This window comes from Taudactylus pleione, unplaced genomic scaffold, assembly GCF_031769625.1.
Source record: "Taudactylus pleione unplaced genomic scaffold, aTauple2 ptg000114l, whole genome shotgun sequence".
Taxonomy (NCBI): domain Eukaryota; kingdom Metazoa; phylum Chordata; class Amphibia; order Anura; family Myobatrachidae; genus Taudactylus; species Taudactylus pleione.
The window spans coordinates 26,390,401-26,417,845 of record NW_028284516.1 but is presented as its reverse complement, the minus strand read 5'-3'; the positions used below and the strand labels follow the sequence as shown (position 1 = coordinate 26,417,845).

General features: G+C 44.6%; 1 protein-coding gene across 1 annotated transcript in view; it reads right to left on the bottom strand.

Moving 5' to 3' along the window:
• The window catches only part of SLCO5A1 (solute carrier organic anion transporter family member 5A1), a 108,554-nt gene that overhangs the window by 66,149 nt on the left and 14,960 nt on the right, over positions 1-27,445 (bottom strand). Inside the window, exon 2 of the mRNA XM_088471581.1 lies at positions 25,982-27,423. Coding sequence (XP_088327707.1) covers positions 25,982-26,975 — 994 coding nt within the window. The 5' untranslated portion in view covers positions 26,976-27,423. The remainder of the gene's footprint in view (positions 1-25,981; positions 27,424-27,445) is intronic.

Below are 27,445 nucleotides of genomic sequence, written 5' to 3'. Positions count from 1 at the left end.
ATATCACCTGGATTTTTGGCATCATTGGCACTATTCACTTGGTGGCTGCCACCTGGGACTTTGGATTATATTATCAACATCACCCACTTTTAACAATCTGGTCCGGTCATCTGCGTTGGACAACCTCAGTGTGGGACCATCGCTAATTCAGGACAGTGTGGACCTTTTCATCTAGTGGGTAATTATACAGCACCGGTGTGCTGCTGAATTGGACTGCCTTGACTATACAGTATTTCAGGAATATATTTACTGCCTTTCACCATTAGTGCTTCAGGACAATATATATCAATAGTGCTCCAGGGTTTAACATCCATGCTGACTTTGTTGGTTTCATATTTATCTGTGTTCTAAGTTTTTTCAGTCAATGAAAGTCTTTTTTATCTATTGTCAATCAGCGCTGTTTGTGCTCTGTTTTTCCATATCTGGTCAAGGCATACCTAGCCCTTGGTGTTTGGTTACCTACTGGTATCAATTTCATTTTTAAATATTTATTTTAACATATAAATTCCATGTCAAATCAATGTATATGCATTACTTTTACCTGCTTGTAAACCAAAATAAAAATAATTGTTAAACGTATATAGACCCACAACTCATATATTCCTTAGAATTTATATACTGTATTTCCCAATGGTATAGTCTTTCAGATATAAATTCACAAGCCAAAGACATTAACAAAACTTAGCATGAAGCCTTGTTTGAAATCCATGTTATGAACACTACAGATGGAAAATTCTCTAAGAATATATTTTATTACAGCGGCACATCAACAAACTGTGTCAACATATCACGTCCTCAGAGAGCTGTGAAATCACTAGGCCCAGATAATTACTAGTTGGGTAAATTTGTGGCAGCCCAAAACAAAATTGTGAACTAGACAGAACTAAGATTTACTGCAAAAGACATTGCTTGGATTTTAAGTACTTTGATTTCGCTGTTGCGATAGAGAAGCACCGTTTCATAAATGTCTTGGAAAAGCCCTGGGCTTTTCTAGGCATAGAGATGATCCATCTTATGGGAGGCCGTCCGCTGAAGTTTTTAAACAATGATGAAATTACGTGCTCCACTGACAGTATACAATACCACAAGAAAATATATTATCCATATATATGGTTGTATTGTAGTTCTGGTGATCTACTTTCTCCAATCTTTCGTAGTTGATTTTCTTGCAACCCTCGGAATTCAGTTAAGTGTATAATTAAAAAGGAAAAAAATATTCTCATAGTATAGTATATTTCAAAATCTCCAACTTCATAAAATACAGTAAACCCAAAGTCCTAAACCATATAAGTCATCTTTAATATGATGAAAGCACTGCTGCATAGATTCTGGCTGTAGGGTGCCATTCTAGGCACTCTGCTAGCCAGATGAGGCTAGCAGAAAAAAAGCTCCGAGGGCCAGACCAAATGATTCCGCAGGCCTTATATAGCCAGCGGGCCTGAGGTTCCCCTATCTGGAGCCGAGCACAGACAATATGTTCTGCTTGTCATCTCAGAGAAGTGGTCAAGGGAATATCCCATTAAAACCATTTTTTATTATATAATTTTTATTTGAAAAACCTTAACAAATGCACAAGTATATGTGTGGAACCAACCTAAAGGACTTTACAGCCCTCAGGCGTGGTGACCTGAATGTATATAGGTGTTTCACATTTTTTTCATCTAGTACCTTTACGTATCCAGATGACAACTTATCTGGAACCAAAACGCTGACGTAACAAAACTTTTATTTTATTGTGGAAAGATGTGTGATATTTGTTGTAAAAATAGTGTCATCACTACGAGGTAAGGAATGTATACAGCTCTATGGAAAATGCTTCTCAGAATTAGGATTATAGTAATAAAGGGAGGCACAGAACCATACGGGCCCAAAAGGAGCACAGGTCTATAGATCTATAGAAAAAAGAGAGTTGCGATACTGGGGGCCCCAATTATCACTGATGCATAATCCCTTTAGTGTGTGTGTCTGCTTTGAAACCAAGGGGCCTATTCATCAACACTAAAATAACGGTTTTAAGGACATTTTCCTTAATTACCGTTATTTTAGTATTCATTAACACACTTAACACAGGAGATATCACTGATATCTCCTGGTTAAGTCCGCCTGAGTTAATTTCCTGATGTAGAAAATAGGCTATTAATCAAATTCCAAAATTATGTATTTTCGGAAATTTGATGGTGTTACTATACGCCACTCTCAGGTGGCGTATAGCGGGTTACACTTACACGCTTTCAGCTTGGCAGGTCCTCCTCCGGCTTGCTCCGTCGTCCCTCCTCTGGCTCCGGCTGCTGCTCCAACTGTGTTCTCCCAGCAGAACACAGTTAAGTTTAAAAAAATATATATATATTTTCTTTTTTAAACTTTACAGTTTTCTCCTCTTCAGACGGAAGGTCGGGGTCCGCGGCTGCAGCGGCCAGGTAGGTGGGGGGACAGGGAGGTGAGCGGAGGGGTGTTGGGGGGGACACAGAATTACCGCAGCTGTAGGCAGTGCTGAGCATGCGCCGATTTTGTGAACGTAACGGCGCATGCGTAGCACTGATTACAGCTGCGGTAGAGTAGATAGGGAGAAGTATCAATTTCCTGAAAAGCTGTCATCGCAAAAATTACAGATTTTCGGATAGATACTGATGGAGAGGAGGAATTATGCATTTCTCCGGTAATTAGGTAGAACTCCAGGCGAGTTTTAAACCTAATTACCTCCATCGATTTTTTTAGTTATGATGAATAGGCCCCCAACTCATTGTGGTAAATTGTAGACAACTTACCAATGGGAAATTAGTGCTTAAAAATATACTGATGAACAAAAGGGGCAGTTTCATATACAATATGTTCTTGGTTGTTAGATTTGTTTTACATAAAGCCAATATGATCTCAAAATGTGAGTGTACAAAAAAACACCAAATGGGAATAAACCATCTGGCAATTAAGCCCATGACGTTCCAGGTGGATAAAATGAAGAGAGTTTAAATCCAAGTTTAGTCACATACAAATACTTGTGAATACCATTAAAACTGTTTTCACATCAATAAGAGTTAAGATCAGCTAATTTACTTTTAGAGTCTATTTTGACACATTTACTAATGCACAGATCCGATAACCAAAGAGTTCCCATACCTATAGATGACTTGTGTAGCTACTTGATTTGGCATCTGAGAAAGAAATGTGATCTGTTCCAGAAGGGTTTATCATTATCTCTAGCATTCCCTGAATCAGTCACAATTACATTTTCAAAATACCACCAGTGGTTGAGTTTTGTACTGGCTCTCACCAACTTTAATAGGAAACGGTCTGCTCTTAATGCTGTGCATTGCTGAGAGAATATAATATTGTTTTGTGAAGTTCAGAAAAAAAAATCTACAAGGCAAAAAACATTATTTTGGAGCTCACCGTTAAATCTGTTTCTCTGATTCCACAGGGGACACTGGAGTCAAGACTGTGGGGTATAGACGGGTGCAGTATGGACTTTTAAGAAATTTAGAAGTGTGACTGGCTCATCCCCCTCTATGCCCCTCACCTCTTCAGTTATAGAAAAGAGCCGAGAGGAGACAGAGAAGAAGAACCGCTAGAGAAGGAGGAAAAATGTGAACAAGCAGAATAAAAAGTAATAACAGTAAGAAATTGCAAGAACACTGCAGTCACACCACAACCAAATAACATAACAGCAGCGCAGGGAGGGCGTCCAGTGTCCCCTGTGGAATCAGAAAAACAGATTTAACGGTGAGTACCAAAATCCTGTTTTTCCCTTCATCCACAGGGGACACTGGAGTCAAGACTGTGGGGACATCCAAAAGCCACCCAGACAGGAGGGAAAGCACTGCGACATCTTCAAAACTGAACAGCAAACTGAGCACCAGAAGCCGGAAAAGTGTCAAACCGGTAGAACCTAAAAAACGTATGAATCCCCAACCAAGTAGCCGCTCGGCAGAGCTGAGCAACAAAAACTCCTTGGGCAGCCGCCCAAGATGACCTAACAGAGCGCGTATCCGGAGGGGAACCGAGATGCTGCTAAATAAGCCTGACAAATAGTCAGATGTATCCAACGTGCCAGAACCTGTTTAGAAGCAGGCTACCCCGTTTAGCCGCTTCATACAGAACAAAAAGGAATTGGACTTGCGCAATGAAGCAGTCCGGGTCAACATAAATATGCAAGGCAAGCACCACATCCAAAAGAAGAAAACACCTTAGTTAAGAAGGCAGGGCGAGTACGGAGGACTGCCCGATCCGCATGAAAAATTAGATAAGGAGAGCGGCATGACAGCACTCCAAGCTCTGAGACTCTCCTGGCTGATGCCAAGGCCAGCAACAGAACCATCTTCCAAGAAAGATATTTTAAATCAACAGTCTCCAAGGGTTCGAATACGGAAGACTGAAGGAAAGAAAGAACAAAGTTAAGATCCCAAGGTGCCGTCGGAGGAACAAAGGGTGGTTGAATACGAAGGACTGAACCTCGGGAAACAACGCCAATTTGTGTTGGAAAAAAAGCAGAGAGACGAAACTTGAACCTTCAATGATCCTAAGCGAAGGCCAGCATCCAGCCCTAACTGAAGGGAACCCAAAAGACCACCCAAACGAAAAGACGAGGTATGAAACCCTCGATTTTCACACCATGCCACATAGGCCTTCCAAATTCGGTAATAGTGGGCCGAGGTCACAGGTTTCTGAGCCTGGATCATAGTAGGGATAACCGCTCGTGGAATACCCATCCGTTTCAAGATCGCGGTTTCAACAGCCACCCCATCAAACGCAGTCTGTGTAAAATGGGGTAAAGAAAAGGACCCTGCTGAAGGAGGTCTGGACGAAGAAGCAGCGGCCAAGGATCCACCTCTAGAAGCATTTTTAGGTCTGAGAACCAGGCCGTGTGAGGCCAGTTTGGAGCCAACAGAATGACCTTGGCCTTCTCCCACTTGGTGCGTTGCGCACTCAAGGTAGAAGGGGAAATGGTGGACACAGATAAAAAAAACTGGAACAGTCACAGAGCTGTCAACGCGTCCACCGCCAATGCCTCCGGATCCTAGGTGCGGGAGCAATAAAGAGGGAGTTGGTTTTGTCTGGATGCCATGAGACCGATCTGTGGCTTGCCCCAGCGCTGAAATAGGTCCTGGAAAACCTGAGGATGAAGAGCCCATTCGCCTGGATGAAGATCCTGGCAACTTAAATAGTCCTCTACCCAGTTGTAGACACCTGGAATGAAAACCACTGACAGCGCCATGGTGTGATTTTCTGCCCAACAGAGGATCTGGGATGCTTCCCTCATGGCTCCCCGCATTCGAGTTCCTCCTTGTCGAATTATGTAAGCCACCGCAGTTGCATTATCTGACTGGACTCCTATGGCCAGCCCCCGCAGGAGAGGAAAAGAGTCTCGAAGGGCATTCAAAACTGCCCTGAGTTTCAGAACATTTATCGAAAGAAGGCCCTCCTGACCGGCCACCGGCCCTGGTAATGATGATCCTTAACCACCTTTCCCCAGCCTCTGATACTGGCATCCGTCGTCAGAATAACCCAGTCCCACAGACCGAAATGCTTCCCGGCCAGGAGATGGTTGGACTGTAGGGAAGGGAAATCCGCGTCTCTGGAGACAGCTGCACCAAGCGGTGCATATGGACATGACATCCTGACCATTGGGACAAGAGATCCAGTTGGAAGGTCTAAGAATGAAAACAACCGAATTCTAAGGCCTCGAAAGCCGTTACCATCTTTCCAAGAAGTCTGATACAAAGATGCATGGAAACTCTACGAGGTTGAAGGACGTCTGACTAATTCCTTGATTGCTGCAGCTTTGTCTTCCAGAAGAAACACCTTCTGTAGAGTGGTGTCCAGAATCATCCCCAGTAATAAGAGATGCTTGTGAAGGGACTAACTGTGACTTTGGAAAGTTGATAATCCAGCCATGCTGAAGCAAAAGGTGATAAGTGATAGATACATACACAAGAACCCGTTCTGGTGATGGGGCCTTGAACAGAAGATCGTCCAGATACAGGATTATCGTGACCCCCTGAAGACAAAGAAGAGCCATCATGGTGGCCATTGCCTTCATGAATACCCTGGGGACAGAGGATAGTCCGAATGGAAGAGCCCAAAACTGATAGTGGGCATCTTGATTGGCAAATCTGAGAAATGCCTGATGTGGTTCCCAGATGGGAATTTGTAAGTAAGCGTCTTTGATATCCAAAGACACCAGGAATTCCCCTGGTTCCAGGCTTGCTATCACAGAGCACAGAGATTCCATCTTGAATCTGAAGAACGTTAAGTGAGGATTCAATTACTTCAGATTCAGAATAGGTCGAACCGAGCTATCCGGCTTCGGACCACGAAAAGATTTAAATAGAAGTCGTGATTCCTCTGGTGTCTTGGAACCAGAACCACTACCTCCGTCTCTAGGAGCCTCGTGATAGCCTGCTGTAACACCCTTCTCTTCGTTTCCGAGGTCAGAAGTCCGGTCGTGAAGAAACGATGAGGATGGATCGAGAAATCTATACGGTACCTCTGTGAAACTAGATTTCGGACCCAGGCATCAGAACAAGTTTGTAGCCACATTTCTTTGAACAGAAAAAGTCGAGCTCTCACCATGGGAGCCCCCAGGTGGGCTGGTAACCCGTCATGCCACTGGCTTGTTGGCAGGTTTAGTGTCCCTACAGTGAGGAGGGGCAGCTGCACCTCCTCTACCTCTTGTTCCTCGTGAGGCCACAGAGGAGCCTCTTGCACGGCCTTGGAACTTAGTGGGAACCCGAAAGGAGTGGAAAAAAGTCTCAGAATAAGACCTTCATCGTAACGGAGTCGAAGAGGAAGAGGACGGCAGAAAAGTGGATTTGCCTCCTGTGGCCTGAGAGATCCACTTATCCAACTCGGGTCCGAAAAGAATATCCCCGGTGAAAGGTAAAGCCTCCACCTCCCTCTTAGATTCGCCATCAGCTTTCTTAGATTCCCATCGACTCCTATTGTCTGTAGGAAAAGCATAGGATGAGAGAAAACTTTTAAAAATCTGGAACTTCTTTTCCGGATGTTTCCATGCCACCGCCATCTGATCATCAAATTCCTGTGAAATAGGAAATGTGACAGCTGATGTTTGTTGTTTAGCGAAAATGGATGTCGGAATCGGAGACTCCTCATCCGAAACCTTAAGTACCTGGCGTACCGCTAAAATGAGAGCTTCTAGTCCTTGAGGACTCTCCATTTCCTGAGGGTCCTCTTCTGGTAATATCTCTTCCTCTGAATCCCGAAGAAGCTCCTCATCTACCAGAGACACGTCTTCCGACTCATCCGAATGCAGAATCGCTGGTACGGCTCTCTTTCTGATCGGAGGATGTGGTTGTGTCATCTGGACCTGTGAACCAGAACCCACCACCTGAACCAAACTTTCCATAGAGCGAGCTAAGTCCGGCTCAGATAATTCTCTAGATGCTTCTCTTTCTTTGCAGGACTTTGCAAGTTCAGCAGAGAGATTTGACATGATCCCAGCAAGTGCAGACCAAGGGGGAGAGGGGTTCTGGACTTGGGAAGTCCCCCCAGGAGCAGGTTCCCCCGAGTCACATGATGCACAAAGTAGAGCCCCTTCAGAGTTCGCCTGAGTGAATTTAGTGTTACACATTTTACAGGCATACAGCTTCTGGTAATACCCCTGCTTGTCATACTGACACAGAGTGACAGAAAAAACAGCAATATTCCACTCACACTCAAATACAGTGTAGGAGAGAGGTAAGTTATAAGGAGAGAGGCACAGCAATATAAATGGAGGAGAGTCACACAATTCCCCAATAAGGCTCCCAAACAAAAAACAGTCCCCTTTTATAACTCACTGTCCCCTGTGAGGTCTTCTGTCTCCTGTAGGACAGGATAATAGCCTATAACAGCGTTGGTAGGGCTGATTCTGCGGGAGCTGCTGTGCTGTCAGAAGGCTGCATCGCTGTGTCTGATTGCCAGTGAAAATGTAGAAACTGCGCCCAGCAGTACAGAGCCTGCTAGCGGGGGAAGGCTGAAACTACTTACCCGCCATGCCGCCGGTGAGTGGTGGACCATGGGGGACCGCAGCTGCGTGCGGCTGGTCCCCTGTCTAATATAACAGCAGCCTGTATGACTGAGTAATTAAAGATCAGGGACCCAAGCGTGCGCTTCAATAAGCAGTGGCGGGTCCTTCCGGCGGCTCCCCTGTTGCAGGCAGACAGAGGCGAACTGCTGTAGTAATGTAAATAAAAAAATTCTAAGGAGAGTGCCCAGGGACCGACTCCCTTCACTTTTCTAAAAACTGAAGAGGTGAGGGGCATAGAGGGGGAGGAGCCAGTCACACTTCTAAATTTCTTAAAGTGCCGGCTCCACTCTGCACCAGTCTTTACCCCACAGTCTTGACTCCAGTGTCCCCTGTGGATGAAGGAGTAATAATAAACATTCTGGGCCAAATGTAATAGGGTGAGAGTTTAGAAAATGTGAGAGTTTAGCACACTTTTTAAACTCGGCCAATGTAATAGTGTTCGAGAACATGTAAACTCCCATGTTTTTAGACTCAAAAACTCTAAGGATTTAAACTCTCATCCTGATGTTTTCTCATTTTGAAAATAAAACTCGACCAATGTGAGAGTTTACTGCTAAACTCTCACATTTTCTAAACTCTCACCCTATTACATTTGTCCCTCTGTGTCACACCCTATTCTACTGTGTCTGTTCATGGTCATCCGATGCACCCTTCGTCCAACTCCAGAGTGTCCATTGTCGGGTTCCAGCCTCTGACAGTTCCAAATGGAAACCTGCAGCATCCATAGTCTTAAACTAGGTACACACTATACAATTCTTGGGCCGACCTGTCAGATATTGGGTGATTGTTTTGTGTGTACACTGGGCCTGATTCAGAGCCGGACGCTATTTGCGCTCGCTCGTCCAGAAAAAGGGGCTGGCTATTTAAATTGACCGTTCGCTCTTTGCGGTCTGTTGACGCCTCTATGTCTGAACGAGCGAACAAAACATGCGGACGTTTTTTTGTAAAAAACGCCCCCTGGCAGCTCGCATCATACGTCATCTCCGCTATTTATTAGATTAATCGAGTACATTGAAAGGCGAATGAACTACTCGCTATTCTTGTGGTTGCATTTTCCTACCGCAATCATGCGAGCAGTTCTGGCTAAAAGACACCCAACTGACGTGGTCGATGACGCTGCTTTGTTAATTATGCACACCCTTAAAACGCCCGTTTTGACCTTTTGGCACGCCTGCGTTTGGATCTCCACTCCCCGTTTTTAAGAACCTTCCCCTGTTACCACCCACAAACGCCTCATCCTGTCACTCAAATTAGCAGGCATTCGCTATTTTGCGAGCACACGAATTTCGACCGCACTGACTGGTTCGCGCATGCGTACCAGTAACCCATACGCATGCGCAGATGTGCGAACATCACTCGGAGTGAACGAGCGGCCGCTTACGAGCGGCTCTGAATCAGGCCCACTGTACCAGGGCCAGACGGTCAATTTCAAACCCATTGGATCGGCTCCCGATATAGCATGTGCGGCACATGCTATGTTGGTCCTGTCGTTTTGGTATCATTCAGAAAGTGTAGTGTGTACAGACCTCACCCGAAGCATAGTGTATAGTCAGGGGTGCAGAGAGGGGGGGAGGAAGCAGGCGCCAATTACCTGGGCCCAGGATTGATGGAGGGGCCAGTTCTGCCCCCTCTTACCCGTCAGCGGCAATAGCCTATGTCTCCTGTGCTGGGCTGCGGTGGGACCAGGGAGGCCGCTGATCAGCAGCAGTCCCTCCTGCTTGTGCAGGAGGAGTGACCCCCCCCCCTTGGATTTGCCCCCGGCAGAGGGGCTCAGGGTGCCCACCTGTGGAGCGTGTTACTATTTATTTTTTATATTTCTAAGGAGATGTGGCCACACCTACCTACATTAGGCCACACACCCCAAAATCACCGGGGCCCAGCAAGGCTCACTACAGCCCTGTGTATAGTATATGGAGACACTTTACCAGCAAGATACAGAAAGGATCGTTTGGAACCAAACGACTATTGAGTCGTATGTATGGTGTATATTGGCCATTTTCGGGATCGTTTCCGTTGGTCTGAATCAGTCTAGTCTTGACAAATTTTTATATTGTGTACCCAGCTTTAGTTATATAAAAGCCACATTTGCAATGGAAATAGACAAAACACACTTTAAAATCTGACTAATACATCAGGAGTGGACCAAATAAAGTAGAAACAATAAGCCACTCCGTGAAATCTAGGAACCTGCAAGAGATTTTAAGTATCCAGGCAAGGTCCATTTAAATGACTCTCAAATACAGGTGCCAGCAATAACGTTCCAGGTATAATAGACATCCAGCTCTTGGGATTTGTGAAACCCTGTATTAAATATTGTATTAAGTGTATGTATACTGACAGAGGCGTAAGTTCAACCCAGTTGAACGGAGGCAAATTAGTGATTTTGTTTTCATATTTTAACTCATGGATACCTACTGGACAAGGGGACCACTCAAGGTAATATAGGTGAGTATGTGTGAGTGTGCAGTGCCATAACTAGACTTTTTGGTGCCCTGTGCCAGAAAGAGCATTGGCGCCCCCCTCATTTTTCAAAGGGACATAATGCACCCAAAAAAGGGCCATGGCTTCATGGGGAAGGGCCAGGGAAGAGATAGGAGAGGCCAGGAGATGCTGGGGATGAAATAAGAGGAAGCTACAAGCAAGAATGATGACAGAAATCTGACAGGCCCAAACAGCACCCCCTGACCTGTGGTGCCCTGTGCGATGGCACCGGCCGCACTACCCTAGCTACGGCCCTGTGAGTGTGTATGTATGTATGTATTAAACTTATACTTTGTAAGGTGTGTGTGTGTTTCTTTCAACATTTCTTCACAGGTGAACTACAGGTACCAGTGGGCCCTTAATGCCCCGCATGCTGGTACTTGTGGTTCTGCAAGTACCAGCATGTGGGGGAGGCTTGCTGGGACCTGCAGTTCTACTGTAAAGACAATGTTTATTTTTATCTATTTTTACACAACACTCACACAATCAACCCGTCACCCACCGCCCAGGGGTGGCGGGGATAGCTCCGGGCTATCAGCCCAGGCTAGGGGTGCCCTGGAGAGGGAGACCCCTTTTTTTGAAGGGGTCTCCAACTCCCCAAGGATCCCTGGCCTGGGCTGTCTAGCAGTCAGGGCTGATGCTGCGGCTGGGGGCCCGGTGATAGGGCTCCCCTGGCTGTGGCATCAGTCCCCCATTAGAAAGGGTCCAGGGCTGGTTCTGTGAATTACAGGGTGACCCTACGTAATTTTTTCCCTGTACTGAGTCAACCAGACCTGGGTTTCAGCAGTCCAGGGCTGGTTGTGTTTTGGGGGGGACCTCACGTTTTTTTTTTATTTTAACTCTTTAGTCACTTTTTACAGTCAGATACATGCAGGCATCTCACTGATATCTGCCTGTATCTGTGTGAGAACTAACTGCTCATGCTGAAAGTGAAAGCATGAAGCAGTTCATGGTGTCGGGGAGTTGCAGTTAGTTTTGAAGTGTGATTTGCCATTTAATTTGGACATGAAGATGTCAAATCGAACTGCAAATCACTCTTCAAAACCTACTCAAATCGAATTTGTTTTGCAAATCGCAATACAAATTGAATCATAGTAAATGCAGTGAAAAAACAGTTTTCTCTGCATTCGATTTGAGAAGTGCTAAATCTCTCCTCAAATCGAGCAGCAAATTGACCTTTAGTAAATTTACCCCTTGGTGTTTGTATATTTAGGATTATCTTTTGATAGGAGTAGTGTTCCCACTGAACTAGCAGATAATGCACTAACACTATCCTACGGCAATATCCATCATAGCACAATAAACTCAACGTTTGAGATCGTGATTTAATATAGATAGAAAAACAATTTTTGATGTAGGTCGCTTATGTGTATATTTGTGCAGACAGTGTTCATTTAGGAATTGTTGTCTTAATAATATATAAAAATGGGTGCTTTTTTCTCATCTGTTTTGTCCACACTACTGGGTACATGACATTTCCTCATTTGTCGAGAACATGAGGAAAGCAATATGTTAAATGATTAAAAATAAGGGGCCTGATTCAGACCCACTCGCGAGCGGCTGTCCGCTCGCAAGTGGGTCGATGTTATGCACTGAGCATGCGCACGACGGAGGGAGCTCCGTCGTGCGCATGCGCCAGACGCGACGAGCGAAGGAAAGTCCTTCGCTCGTTGTGTCCGATCAAAGGGGGCGTGCTGTCAATGTTGATTGACAGCACGCCCCCTTTGGTGGGCGTGCCGGGGGCGTGCCTCCCTGACGGGGGCGTTCCCACGGGAACGCCTCCCGTCAGAAGCCGGCCCACTGACATCACTAGTGATGTCAGTGGGAGTGATTTTGGCTCTGATAGAGCCAAAATCACTCCGGAAAACCTCAACCGCAGGCTCCGGCTCGCAAATTCGATGGTCGCGATGGTCTCGACCATCGCGGCCATCAAAAAGCACGCTCGTATAGCCTGTGGGTGGTGACCCACAGCTATACGAGCGTCCAGGAGGACGCTCCATGAAAATGGAGCCCGGCCCTCATTCAGAGCGTGCGCTCTGCTCAGAGCGTACGGCTCTGAATGAGGGCCAAGGTTCTATCGTATCACTAGAAACAAATTAATGCAAAATACATGGTATATCTGTATTTATAAAGCTAAATTGTGCAAATGTTATAAATTTGCTTTGTAACCTTGAGTATCATAACATATTATATTGTGAACTAAAATTCAGAACATTACACTATCCTGTGTCTTTGAATTGTATCTTTGTATAATATTGGATTTGTACTAATGTGCTATGTGGAGATATAATGTATGTGTGTATATTACATATGGGTATACATACTCTTATATCTATAGAATACAATTGCTAACTATTGTATTCTTCTGCACAAATCTAAGCACTTTCAACAAAAAAACATTTTATTTGGTGCTCTTGAATCATTTCTTATAATATACACACATTTTGAATCGATATGGAATATATATTTCTTTGAGCCTCTGGAAACTGGAATATATGGATTGTTCACTATGAATGATATACGTGTATTATATTAAGTAAATTTAAAACTTTTCAATAGATTATGGGCCGTATTCAATTAGGTGTGAAAAGCCGCAATCAGCGAAAAAGTATCGCCGATTGCGGCTTTTCGCCAGGCGGAAACTATTCACCGTATTCAATTGCAATGACTTTTCACGTACGCAGAAAGTCAATGCAATGTAATAGGCAAAAAAGTTTCGCCTATGAATACCCGGCGGAAAAAAGTGCAGAATTGCGGTTTTGGGGTGCAAAGGTGCAGAATCCACTCTGCACCCTTTGGACAGGCTCCCGAAGGATACCTGCGTAAAAAAAAAACGCAAAGAAAAATCGAGGAACACCCTAAAAAGCACTTTGAAAATGGGGGCGAAAAAGTGGGGGTACAAACGCAAAAACTAGCGAAATAGACATTTGGAGGGTCTGCAAGTATGGGGGAGGGTTTTTTTTTTATTGCAGGTGTTTGCTAAAGGTGCATTTTTTGCGGCACTTAACACTTGACTTTAGCGATGTGTAACTAAGCTTGCACCCATTTTCAAGTACCCCAAATTTGACAGGACTACTTATTTTCACCAAAAAAAGCTGCTTAATGCTATTCTTCCCCACTTGTGCAGAGACGCTATTTTGGAGCAATTGACAGTACTTAAGTACCCCAAATAGCTTCAGTAGGGCTAATCGGGGAAATCTAGATTGAGCCCCAATGTTAGTGCATCTTTTGGGGAGTGTCAGGCTGATATCCCCAATTCTGCCAACACTTTTCGCCTGTTAAGAGTTTCGCCGGGACGCGTTTTTGTGTCCTTTGGAATTGAATACGGCGAATAGCGGGACCGTGCGCGATACTTTTTGCATGCAAAGCTGGCGATGTCGGCGAAAAGTCCGGCATGCAAAAGGTATTGCGGGTGCGGAAATAATTGAATATGGCCCTATATCTCTTGGATGGATCAGAGGTTGTATTCTATATTTAAACACTTTAGGATGTATGGAAAAACCTTATCCATTTAAAGACTAACTCTAAAAGAAAAAGATTATATATTATACCTATAGTGAATCAATATGGATATATTTTGAAAGCCTCCTACATTCAGAGAAAAACGATCTATACCAATAATTATATTTACGATATGTCTCTCCTTTTTATTTATTTTTATCTTTTATTTGTCATTTCTTATTTTTATTTTTTATTCTACTAGTTTAAAGTGTTCCACCTCTTTAAGAAATTCTACAAAGTCAACTGAATTAATATACTCCTCATGAATATCACTGATACGAAAAAGCATACATTTTTAAAGATTAATACAAATGTAAGATTGTCATTTGTATTACTGCTTTTGTATGATTATAGTTATTCAATTTTTCTGTGTTGAATTATCTGAGTAACACATAGACCATCTATTTGAATTTTATGTATAAATAGATTTCTTTTTTGAAAGGGGTAATGTTTAAGTACAACAATTTCTAGTAGTGCTGATTAACTCACTGAAACGAGTTAGACCAACTGACTGAGATTTGCACTAATTGGAATGCAATTACAGCCTTTTAAAAAGCTGCAACCAGTCCAGTGAGATCCATACCTTCTGAGGAATCCAGGGTTGTCACACTCGGAGAAACGCGTCATGGATGGAGAGAACAATCTGCTCAAGCTCTTTTTTAAGCACCCCGTATACAGATCCACCTGCCATTGCACCTGAAATCTGCCAGGAGGAAAACTCTGAGCGGTGGACCTAGTGTTAGATCACTGGAGAAGCCGGTGGGTCTGCCGGGAGCTTATTACCCACTGCACAGTCCGGCTGCTTATACCTCATCGGACGGCGAATTTACAACCTGCCTGTGCTCTAAGCTGACGAGCGGTTGAGGCGCCTCCATTGTCTCTGGGAGTTACGCCCGTGTATACTGATGCTGAACGCAACTTAAGACTTTAATGGGCCTCTTTATCAATGTTCAGCGTTAACAAAGATTTTCTATTGGCACTTATCGCAGCGAACAAAAATCTAATATCACCACAATTTAATAAGAATGATACTCAGCTAAATGGCGATACTGGCTGTACACTTACAGTTTCATCAGCCAGTCTTGGGGCATTTGTGATCCTGGGCCTACTTATGAAGAGGGGAAAGGTCCTTTTTCTAGCCATGGAGTATTATTCTAGGCATGTAGTGTTATCTCTAGCCATGGATTATTATCTCTAGCCACAGAGTATTATCGCTAGGCATGGAGTATTCTCTCTAGCCACGGAGTATTATCTCTAGGCCGGAGCATATCTCTAGCCATGGAGTATTATCGCTAGGCACGGAGTATTATCTATACAGTAGACATGTATTATCTCTAGCCACGGAGTATTATCTCTAGCCACGGAGTATTATCTCTAGCCATGGAGTATTATCTACAGACGAGTATTATCTCTAGACATGGAGTATTATCTATAGACGAGTATTATCTCTAGACATGGAGTATTATCTCTAGACATGGAGTATTATCTATAGACGAGTATTATCTCTAGTCATGGAGTATTATCTCTAGCCATGGAGTATTGATTAAAAAAAAAAATGCCACTTTAAATGCCTCAGCTATACTGTCAAGTGTTGCTTATTAACTAAATCGCTTGATCTCCATGTGAAAATGACCTCCCCTCCTTAATCAATGTTTGTAACTGGTCCTGTCTACACGCCCACTGTCCGGGACTGCCGGAAGACTCCCGCTTTTGAGGAGGACAGAAGTCCCGGAAAGATGGGCCTTACTTCCACACCCTGTGCTCCAATCACTAAGTACTATAAGCCACATTAGACTCACACATTATATAACCTCAGGAGAAATACTATGCTCTGAGCAACTCTGCACAGTTCAGTAGATTAACATTTACTATATATTTAGAAAAACAAAGTCTCCCAAGCTTGTGACAGTACTCCCATTGGAGAAGTGGGAAGGATCCAAGAGGGTTTCCTAATTCCTCCAGAATAGGACAGTGTAAATAATAACAATATAAGAAGAAGAATGTGGTTATAATTATGAAAATTTTTATATATAAAAGTCACAAAAAAAGAAAGTATACAGATGTGTCCTCTTGCATCTTTGGCGATCGCGCTGCAAACGTGCGCATGCATTGTGTCATGCGATTAGCCGTGACAGTGTGCACCACGCTACGCTGCACACTGCGTTCGCACCATGCAATCCTATGGAGTCACAGGCGCGCAACTCTCGCCACAGAGTGGCGCAATTTTCCACACAAACGGCAGAAATACACATCTGTAGAGGACACATCTGTAGAAACCTTTTTTTAATGAGTACGCTATAATTAAATGCAAAATGTCTTCCCATAACATTGATTTTTGTTTTACTGTGCTCTTTCCTCAATCACATCTAATGCTGGGTACACACTAGACGATTCTCGAACGATATGGCGAATTGGACCGATATATTGTCCGAATCATCTAGTCTGTATGCACTATGCTCACTCCCGCGCAGCGACATCAGGGTCGTTCTGTCGGCTGTACATGCAGGACAGATGGAGGGCGAATGGTGCAAGTGAACGATATATCGGGTGGTGGGACACTGGATCATGAAGTGTGTACAGACCACCCGATACATCGTGCTGTCGTACCATCTGGTGTCACATTCGCTGGTTGGGTAATCACAAGCATAGTGAGCTGTGCTCTGCATGCACCTAGTCTCACCGCTGGATCATCTGCCACCTGCAGCTTTCTCTGCTTGGGATTTCAACAGACAAAGTGTTAGGGGTCAGCCGTAATCAGAGGACAGCATGAGGTACCTCTAAAGCATGTCCAGATAATGTTAGTAAGCTTATCTTATCTATGACAAAAATAATATACTTAAAAACAAAGTTGGATTTATATTTTTGATGATGAAACAGTATAAAAACAGATAATACAGATCTATCCCCTGGGTAAATTGTGTGGTGAGAAACAGCAAGTGGCATTACTAGTGTTCCCGCTAGGCTGTTTTAGTATAGCGCTGCGCCCTGCCCGATTTCAAAAGGGCAGAATGCGCCCTGCCCTCTTGGCGGCGCCCCGCAAAACAACATGGTGGATGCTGTCCCCACCCACGGGCTGGAAAAATAGCGGTGCAGCGATCACCGCCGTTGAATAGATGCCGTGTGCATGCGCACGGCATCTATTCACAGAGAGAGGTGGGCTTGGGGGCAGCCTGGCATGTCCGTAAGTGCCGGGTACGCCCCCAAGAGAGATGAAATGGGGGCGCATCTTAAAGACAAGCCCATTCTCTCATGTCCATGCCCCATTTTCGGAAGCAGGTGCGCGCTAAAGTGCCCTTTATAGGTCCGGCCCTGAACCTAGAGTGAACACTGCATCACTGCTCTGTGAGGTGAGAAACAGAGAGCTGCATCACTGCTCTGTGGGGTGATAAACAGAGAGCTGCATCACTGCTCTGTGGGGTGATAAACAGAAAGCTGCATCACTGCTCTGTGGGGTGATAAACAGAGAGCTGCATCACTGCTCTGTGAGGTGAGAAACAGAAAGCAGAATCACTGCTCTGTGGGGTGAGAAACAGAAAGCAGAATCACTGCTCTGTGGGGTGAGAAACAGAAAGTTGCATCACTGCTCTGTGGGGTGAGAAACAGAAAGCTGCATCACTGCTCTGTGGGGTGATAAACAGAAAGCTGCATCACTGCTCTGTGGGGTGATAAACAGAGAGCTGCATCACTGCTCTGTGGGGTTATAAACAGAAAGCTGCATCACTGCTCTGTGGGGTGATAAACAGAAAGCTGCATCACTGCTCTGTGGGGTGATAAACAGAGAGCTGCATCACTGCTCTGTGGGGTGATAAACAGAAAGCTGCATCACTGCTCTGTGAGGTGAGAAACAGAGAGCTGCATCACTGCTCTGTGAGGTGAGAAACAGAAAGCAGAATCACTGCCCTGTGGGGTGGGAAACAGAAAGCTGCATCACTGCCCTGTGGGGTGAGAAACAGAAAGCTGCATCACTGCCCTGTGGGGTGAGAAACACAAAGCTGCATCACTGCCCTGTGGGGTGAGAAACAGAAAGCTGCATCACTGCCCTGTGGGGTGAGAAACAGAAAGCTGCATCACTGCCCTGTGGGGTGAGAAATAGAAAGCTGCATCACTGCCCTGTGGGGTGAGAAACAGAAAGCTGCATCACTGCTCTGTGGGGTGATAAACAGAAAGCTGCATCACTGCTCTGTGGGGTGATAAACAGAAAGCTGCATCACTGCTCTGAGTGGGATGTACTAACCGTGTGGTGTACATCCTGCCAATCACAACACCGATACTAATCGCATATGTACTAATCGCATATGTTCTTATGATAAGAGCTGCCCTTTGCGAAGCTGCCACCGCCAAGTGAGCGGGTCTCCGCTGGTCTCCTCTTCCTAGCCCCGGAAGCTTCCTGCTGGTGACTCTGAAGGAAGTCCTGGGCTCCTCCTCCTCCTCCCTGAACCCTGAAGAGGAGAAGGAGGCGGGGGACCCAGGAGAAGCACGCAGGAGGCTGAGGTGAGGGGAGGCGACTGCGGGGCAGCGAATCGGCGGGGAGCGGGATGCGGTAAGAAGCCCATAACCTGCCGTTACACCCCACATCGAGGCGGCCGGGGCTTAGTACATATGAAAATGTAGTAAAAACCCCGAAAACGGGTTTTTTTACTGCATTTTTCCTTTAGTACATCCCGGCCTCTGTGAGGTAATAAACAGAAAGCTGCTTCACTGTCCCGTGGGGTGATAAACAGAAAGCTGCATAATTACTCTGTGGGGTGAGAAACAAAAAGCTGCATCACTCTTCTATGGGGTGAGAAACAGAAAGCTGCATCGCTGTTCTATGGGGTGAGAAACAGAAAGCTGCATCACTGTTTTATGGGGTGAGAAACAGAAAGCGGCATCACTGCCCCGTGGGGTGATAAACAGAAAGATGCATCACTGCTTTGTGGGGTGAGAAAGAGAAAACTGTATCACTACCCCTTGGGGTGATAAACATCTACATCACTATCCGTGGGGTGATAAATAACACGACTCTTTCGTGTGGTAGACAAATGATGAATTACTGTACTGTAGAAGCAGAGTTTGGTAATGGTTTAAAAAACATTCAATGGTACTAGCCTTGAGTATTCCGATTTGTTCTATTTCTTTATTATTATTATTATTATTATTATTATTTTCTCCTGCCAGTGGGCTTTTATGTGGTACTTTTATTATATATATTTTTTTGTATTTATTTTTACCTATGATATAGGGGCCTATTTATTGACATTATTTTTACTAAAATAATGTGAAACCGGGTGTTTTTACACCCTTTTCACATTTATTTTATTTATTAACAGTTTCTTATATAGCGCAGCATATTCCGTTGCGCTTTACAATTGTAAACATTAATAGAACAAAACTGGGTAATAACAGACAAGATATATAGGTAGGAAGGCCTTGCTCGCAAGCTCACAATCTATAGGTTATTTTAGTATCACATGAATTTACTAAAGGGCAATTGGAGTAGAACTCACAAAATTCTACTCCAAACCCTAATTATAACATATTTTTAGCAAGCAGATTGCTTATCCCATACTTGTAATGGGAAATGTGATCTGCTCAGATTTACTAAAAGTATATTGTGAAAAAATACAGAGGGAAGCCCTGTGATAACGTCACCTGGAGGTGGCGTTATCCAGGGTTCCCCCGGTTCCCTGACTCCTGCTCTGCTTTAACAGGCAGAGCACGGCCGTGAGTCGGGCCTCAGTGATCAGCTGTGTGGTCTAAATAGACCACAAGCTGATCACTGCAAAAAAAAAAAAGTAAAAAAAAAACAAACCAAAAAACACTTACCTGCATCCAGGAACGGTGATCGGTGCTCTAGTGATGTCCTCTGGGGCTGCGGTCAGCTGGTCTCCGGGCTCCTGCACTGTGACCCTGGTCAGCTGCAGCATAGAATAGCTGACAGGGGTCACAGTGCAGATGCCGGGAGACCAGCTGACTGCAGCCCCAGACGACATCAGTGAAGCACCAAGGTAAGTGTAAGTTGAGCAGGGGGGGGTCGTGAAGGGGGATATCCGGCGGCAGAGCATGCACAGATGTGTGCGGGCAGGATTTGCAGGGACAGAGCTTTATGGATGCTAGTACATCCATGTGATATTTCCTAAATTCGTGATGCGAATTTATTCGGAAATGTCACACTACAACCGCATTTTAAATGCGGTTTGTTGTAAATAGGGCCCATAATCCCTGCAATCTCAAGACATGACCTTCCTACAGTTTTCCTTTATCGAAGATCTAAAGAATTTGTGATCAATACATTGAGAGATAATGTGTTGTAACAAATGAATGTCAAGGAAGAGCATAGGAAATCTGATATTTTACATCCTAAGACTAGTGCCAAAAAATAAAAATAACAGACATAGGATATATTAGTTGTACATGATATACCACTGGAAAGAGTGCTTGCACATTCAATATTGTCATGTATTATGTATAGCAGAAAATCTAAATATTATTATTATTATTATTATTATTATAATTATTATTATATCACAAATTTAAGTTGACATAATGTAAATACTTTATCAGAATATTTTTGGTGTTGTAAGGGACAACACTAACCTTTGTTGTGATCATTTTAAAACTAAAATTTTATGTTATCCAGCTAACCAGGGCAGGTGCTGGAAACCTTCCAATATGCTGTATCTAGGGGTTAGACAACCACTTTGATATATATAGTAAATGACTTTGGATGGACAGCCCCCTAACCCTTTGTAGAACAGAGAGGGATTCAGCTTACGTCCTTGCTAATATGTAAATGCAGCAGGAGGTGTATGACCCCCCCCCCCTCCCCCTGCTGCATCTGCGATCACAGCACTGCAACCTAAGCACTGTGACATAAGCCTCATCTTACTCAGGCTGGCCGGCTTGTGAGGCCAGGAAACTGCGTCCGTGCAGACACGCCCCGTTTCCGAAACGCCGGCCATCCCTGCCCCCACACCGCCCTTTAAATGTCAATCAGGCAGAGGCATAGCGGGGTCTGCGTGCGATCACATTTATAAATATCAATCTCTGGCATGGCACTGTTAAATGTGCCACTGATGGCATGCATGCTGGCATTTAGTAACGCTGTATGCATGATCATTTAAGCAAAGGACAGCTCATCCGATAAGATTTGTGGTGTCGGTACTTCCAGGATTGTGACCCGGGAGTCTCTCTGCGCATGCGTGGCCGTCGGCCAGCACATGCACGAGCCACAGGGACCCTCGGCGAGATCCTATTGAATCCCTCTCAGGGAAGTTCCCCAATAAGAAGCCCATAGTCTTCTATTAGGCAATGCTATCTAGAGTATAGATTATCGGGTCCAAGCTCCTTGGTGCATATGGAAAACTGGTCAATCCCCAAAAATTTCATTTTCAGGGGTTTGAACACATTTTTAGCTTTGATGCACCCCTCCCATAATGTGAAATTGTATAATTGTAATGCAATGACATCATAAATCTGCTAATTCCTCTTGGGTTGAGTGGATGGCAGAAAACTGTGCTGTCCCTTCCCTCCTAAGGTGACAGAAGTCTTAGGTGATCTGTTCTATCCTTATAACTTAGTCGGTGGAGTAAATTATCCCATTAAATAAGGCATATCTATCTTGCTAACTAGGCTCTCTGAAGTGATATTAACTGTATGCCAGAAAATGAAGGTTGTTTTGTATACTATAGGGCTGATATTGAGTCAGCGCAGCGGCAATGTCGGACGCACTGGAGCAATGTTTTTTGTATACACACATCTGAGTCGCACTGCACATGTGTTCCGCTTTTGTTCGTACAGAGGACCTGATTCAGACCCACTTGCGAGCGCTGAGCGCTCGCAAGCGGGTCGATGTTTTACCCAGTGCGCATGCGCACTACGGAGCCAGCTCCAGGTCTCGCACCAAAGGGGGCGTGCTGTCGATGGTGAGTGACAGCACACCCCCTTTGGTGGGCGTGCCGGGGGCGTGGCTGCCGAGACGGAGGTGTTCCCATGGGAACGCCTACCGTCTGGGGCCGGCCCCACTGACATCACAAGTGATGTCGGTGGTAGTGCTTTTGGCTCTGATACAGCCAAAAGCACTCCAGGGCTTGCGGCAACGAGACCCTACCACAAGGTCATGATTGTCTTTCTGGCCGCTCTAAAAATTAAGAAGGACGGCCCTGATTCAGAGCGAGCGCTCTGTCAGAGCGTCCGGCTCTGAATCAGGGCCAGAGTCACAGTACAGATTTGGATGCACTAGGGTAAAAGGAGGCTAGCTAAATAGGCACGCAGAGATGTTGCTACTTATGGGAGTGTTGCAGGCAGTGGCGTCACAAGGGGGTGGGGGGGGTTGTGGGCTGCACCCAGATGTCATCCGCTGAGGGGTGACACCAAAGTGCAGACTCCCCCTAAGTGACAGGAGCCGGGTGCTGCACTGTAGAACTAGGTGCAGCACTCGGCTCCTGTCACAGTAAGGGAGCCGGCACTACAAGTACACTGGTTCCTGGGGGCAGCCCACACCTCCGGGCCCCCCGGAGAGACTAAAACCGGGGTTCGGGCGCGTGGTCCCGCCCCCATCCACGAGATCACGCCCCCTTGTCACAAGGCCACGCCGTGCACACTGCTAAACTACCCACACCAGGTGCATCAAAATTTAGGGACGCCACTGGTTGCAAGCATGTCGCCAAAAGTGGTTGCATCCAAAGACACTGGAACGCTCACACAGAGGGCCTACAATAGGAGACGCATCAAGCGTTAGTTCAGCATCTATGGATGCCGACAGGGGGCGTCTCTGTTCTTGCACATTCAAATGCACGGATTTACACCAAAGAAGGACCAAATGATGCAGACGTGACTGTGGCAAAAGATGTAGTTGCGCCTGAGTCCAACTCAGAATCAGCCCCTATATCAGTGAGGTGCGGTAAGGTAAATGGCTGGGGAGGCACTGGATAGTATCGGAGACAGAGTTACAGATACATATACTGTATGAGCCCGAGGGTTCATGTGGGCATTATACAAAGGTGCAGCAGTATATAGTGCTGGAAATTTGGTGAGTTTTGATCAGGGATGTGCGGAAAAGGTAGACAGGGGAGGCAGTGCCTCACCACCTGCCATACACTTTATACTCCAGAGTTTTGACTATAAAAATAGTTAGAATAATACAAAGAAGATATAAGCTTACAATCTATAGGGAAAAAGGCATTGATACACAAGGATAGATGCTACCTATTGTATATTGGCCCAGCCAGATTGCAGAAGTTCTTGATGGGCTGTGTGACCCAGTCACACAGGAATGTTGGCCTAGGGTTAGCACAATGTGAAGGTGAAGAAAGAGAAAATATGTAAACGTTATATGTGGACTGTATAGAGGGGATGTAATTGGGTAGGAGGTTATGTGGGTGGTTCTGGAAATTGATAAGCTTGTATGAAGAGGTGACTTTTCAGGGAAAGCATGAAGGCTTGGAGACTAGAGGAAAGTCTTATTGTGCGTGGGAAGGAATTCCATAAAGTCGCAGCCCGAACAAAGTCCTGTAACCATGCATGGGAGCAAGAGATGTGTGTGGATGAGAGATGCAGATCTTGTGCAGAGTGGAGAGGTCGGGTTGGGAGATATTTTGAGATAAGTGAAGAGATGTATGTCGGTGTAGTTTGGTTAATAGCTGTATGTGTAAGTCAGAGGTTCCCAGACTCGGTCCGTAAGGCACCCTAACTGTCCAGGTTTTAAAGGATATCCATGCTTGACTACAGGTAACGTAATTAGTACCTCAGTCAATTTGATTTAACCACCTGTAATCAACCATGGATATCTCTAAAATCTGAAGTGTTGGGGAGCTATGAGGACCGTATTTGGGAACCTCTGGTGTAAGTAAAAGTATATTATATTAAATACGGCATAATATAGGTAACCAATGGAGGGGACTGACAGAGGGGAGCAGCAGACGATGAACGTTTAGTGAGAAAGATCAGCCTCACAGCTGCAAAATGAGTATGTACATTGTGGCTGACCATGCCACAAACGTGCGCCATGCGATTCCCCACTCCTCCATAAGCTACACTATGGCGCACCATGCATTCCTATGGAGGCATGACAGCGTGCGCAGTGCGCCTATCTGCTCGCGGGCACACGCCTCGCACTATGCGTGGCGCGATTCGCCGTGACAGCGGCAACACTATAGCTGGGCAAATCTGTATGACAACCCTGCCCAAACCAGTTTACAATCTAAAAGGTATAAGGAATAATAGATATAGATGTTAGTGAAATAACATTTGTAACTGCTGTAAATTGATCAGTAATGTATACTGAACAGGGCTAAGTATATATATATATATATATATATATGTATATATATATATATATATATACTCTAGGGTGTAATATGCTATGTTAATGTTCAGTGCATATATTAACCCTTTTACTGTAACTTGAATATACAAAAATCCACTTTGCCTCTCATTTTCATAATCACTCCCCTTAAAAGCGTAAGCCTCTCAGGTTTTTATCCTTTATTATGCAGAAAAGTTTCCTTGCAAAATCAGATAAAATGTTCGTAAAAAGTAAAATCAGATCTGCACACAATGCAGATTTTTACGCAGTTTGAAAGATTGTTAGCCATTGCGCCTGCATGAAAGCCGCACTGCGCACGCGCATCTATTGTTTTGCAATCATGCAAACACAGAGGATACACTTGCAAAGGTAGTCAGTGTTTGGGGGAGGTAATGGGGGGTGGCTAGAAAAAGGCAGATGCGTCAGACCGTTTAAACACTGTTTTCAAGTCATGCATAAATTAGCTGCGTCTTTGCTCGCAGCAGGAGAGCCCTCTGCGTATCTGGAGACCCTCTGTGGCTGCGGTATCGTAGACTTACTCAGAAGGCTGATGGCAGCCAGGTCTGCATTCCATGTGTCCGGTGTTGTGTGTGAGCAGCGGATGTAAAATACTTTCATTGGAGGTCTGTAAGCCCTGGACGGAGTCATTATCATATTTTTGCAAAAGCGATCAGTGACAGATCACAGCTGCGATGGCATTTGCGCGCGGATCTGATCAGGCCCAGTATCTCACGGAGACACATCACATCAAAACTCCTATGTAATCTAGCACTTAATTGAATCTCACCTTATATATTCTCCAGATCTCCTCCCAGAATCACAGGTGAAATGTTTTGTTGCATATATAAATCTTTTATAATAAGCTCTAAACTGAGGACAGATCTGAAAGCATATAATTTTTTGGGGCAGACATGTTTAAAAACAACTGATGTAAACTATAGAGCTCAATCCATAGGGCTGCATACAAAAATCCATAAATCTGAGGCCAGATTGGGCTGTGAGGGGAGCAAGCTCCTATGCCGTTGCAACAGCAACTCACCCCCTCGCGTGCCGGAGCGAGTTAATTCGATTGAGCCCATATAGTGCATTGTGTAGGAATTTATTTATCTCTGCACTTATGCATCAATTATTTGCTACAGACATCATTCAACCATTATCGTTCTGAAATGCTGTAACATGTAAAAGACATCTTAGAAATAAAAACAGGATAATTAACAATCAAATAGGTACCAGGCAACACTGAGCATTAAATTATAACCTGAATAATTACATAATGTGCATTTAATGCATGAATTTGCAATTCACATAATAAAATATACACTGTTTAGTCATGTATTTGAAGATACCACCAGCGTGTTTAACACTTTCTAGATGTAGACTGACCTTTCGAGTTACCAGATATTATACATTTTCCCCAGGTCTATAGCCCACCTAACAGTTAAAGACTCTAAGAGTTCTATGTACAAAGCCTTGGAGAGAGATAGAGTGGACGGAGATAAAGTACCAACCAATCAGCTCCTAACTGTCAGTTTACAGGCTGTGTTTGAAAAATGACAGGTAGGAGCTGATTGGTTGGTACCTTATATGCGTCCACTTTATCTCTTTCCAAGGCTTAGTACAAAGACCCCTGATCTTGAAAAACACAAAACATCAACACAAAACCAAATAACATTATACTGCCAGTCACTTACCTAAGTAGAGGGAAGCATTGTCCTTCTTGACATTGTCATCTAAGTAAGTTGGACCCAGCGTGTATATTGGTGTGGATCCCATGCCAATGAGAATCTGAGCACAGATGAACAAAGCTACATAGAGGGAATGGTCTTTCCCACCTGAGTCTCGGGGGCACATTGATGACTCTAAGGGATCTTTGGCAGTAGAGTTTCCGTTCATACACAACCCTTCGTTTGAAACAGAAGAGTTCAGCTCCTGAATTTGATATGGCGGAGAAATAAAATGAGGTAATGAGAACAGAGCCGCTCCCACGGCAATAAACAAACCGCCTATTGCGAGCCAACGTGGTCTACGTCCTCGTCCACCAAAGTAACTGATGAAAACCACCACTAAGAGGCTACCAATGTCAAAACAGCTCACCAGAAGACCAGACTCTGAACTCTTTAGACTAAACCTCCTTTCAATAGTGGTAATTACACTGCTTAAATAGCCAGACACCATTAATGACTGGATAAAGGTCAAAAAGCACATGCAGACAAGGAAACACCGGGAATCTGTTAATGCAATGCCAAGACATCGATTGCTTTTTATTGTAGAAAGTGTCACTGATTGAGAAATGCTTTTTTTGCTGTCTGCGGTGCTGTTGTTTTCTGCTCTCTCTGCGTTTCCTGCAACTTGAAAGCTGGACGCTGCAAAAGGAAAGATAGTCCTACTAGAAGGTGCACAGCTTTGAGAAGATAGGTTCCGGTGATGGCCAATTTTCAAGCCCGATTCTCTTTGATAACTGTGCAAAAAACTTCTTCTTGCTCCGACGACTGCTGTTTTAGATGTATCCACCATTTCTGGCTTGAATTCTTGGGCGTTAGCTCTACAGCAGCCATTTAAGACGGGCAAACTTAGCGACTTGAAACTGTCATTTTTCTCCATGAGTTCTCTTTGCCCCTCCTGGTGGCTGCTCTCACAGTGATAAGTGACACTGAACAACTGTAGATCGGGGTCTTCTAAAGCCATGGCCAGAAAATATCCCTTGCTAAAATTAATAAAATATCAAACTATATAAAAATCTACCATACGTCATAATCGAGTCCATTTCAAATTACTTTCCATTTTGCTGGGAGGGTTTTTTCTGTCTATAGAAAATCAGAGATTCTACAACGAGCTGCTACTATCCATAAAGGTATTACTCTTAACGTAAAAGTCTTTACAATAACTGTCTTCTGTGTTAACAGAAAAACAGCCGAGCAGCTGTTCCTGTACTGATTCCCCGTAAACTGTTCCATCCGGATAAGATGTTGATCAACAATGAAGAGGCATTAGGAAAGAAGAGGCCTCAGCATGTGATATAGTACACTGCCATTGTGCAATCTCCATCATCTTTCACAGGCCCGGTTCCACCACAGACAGCAGTTCTTTCGTCCCCATTGTCTCCAGTAAAGACTCCACCAGCAATTATGCTGATCTGTAATGCAGAGAGGGAAAAG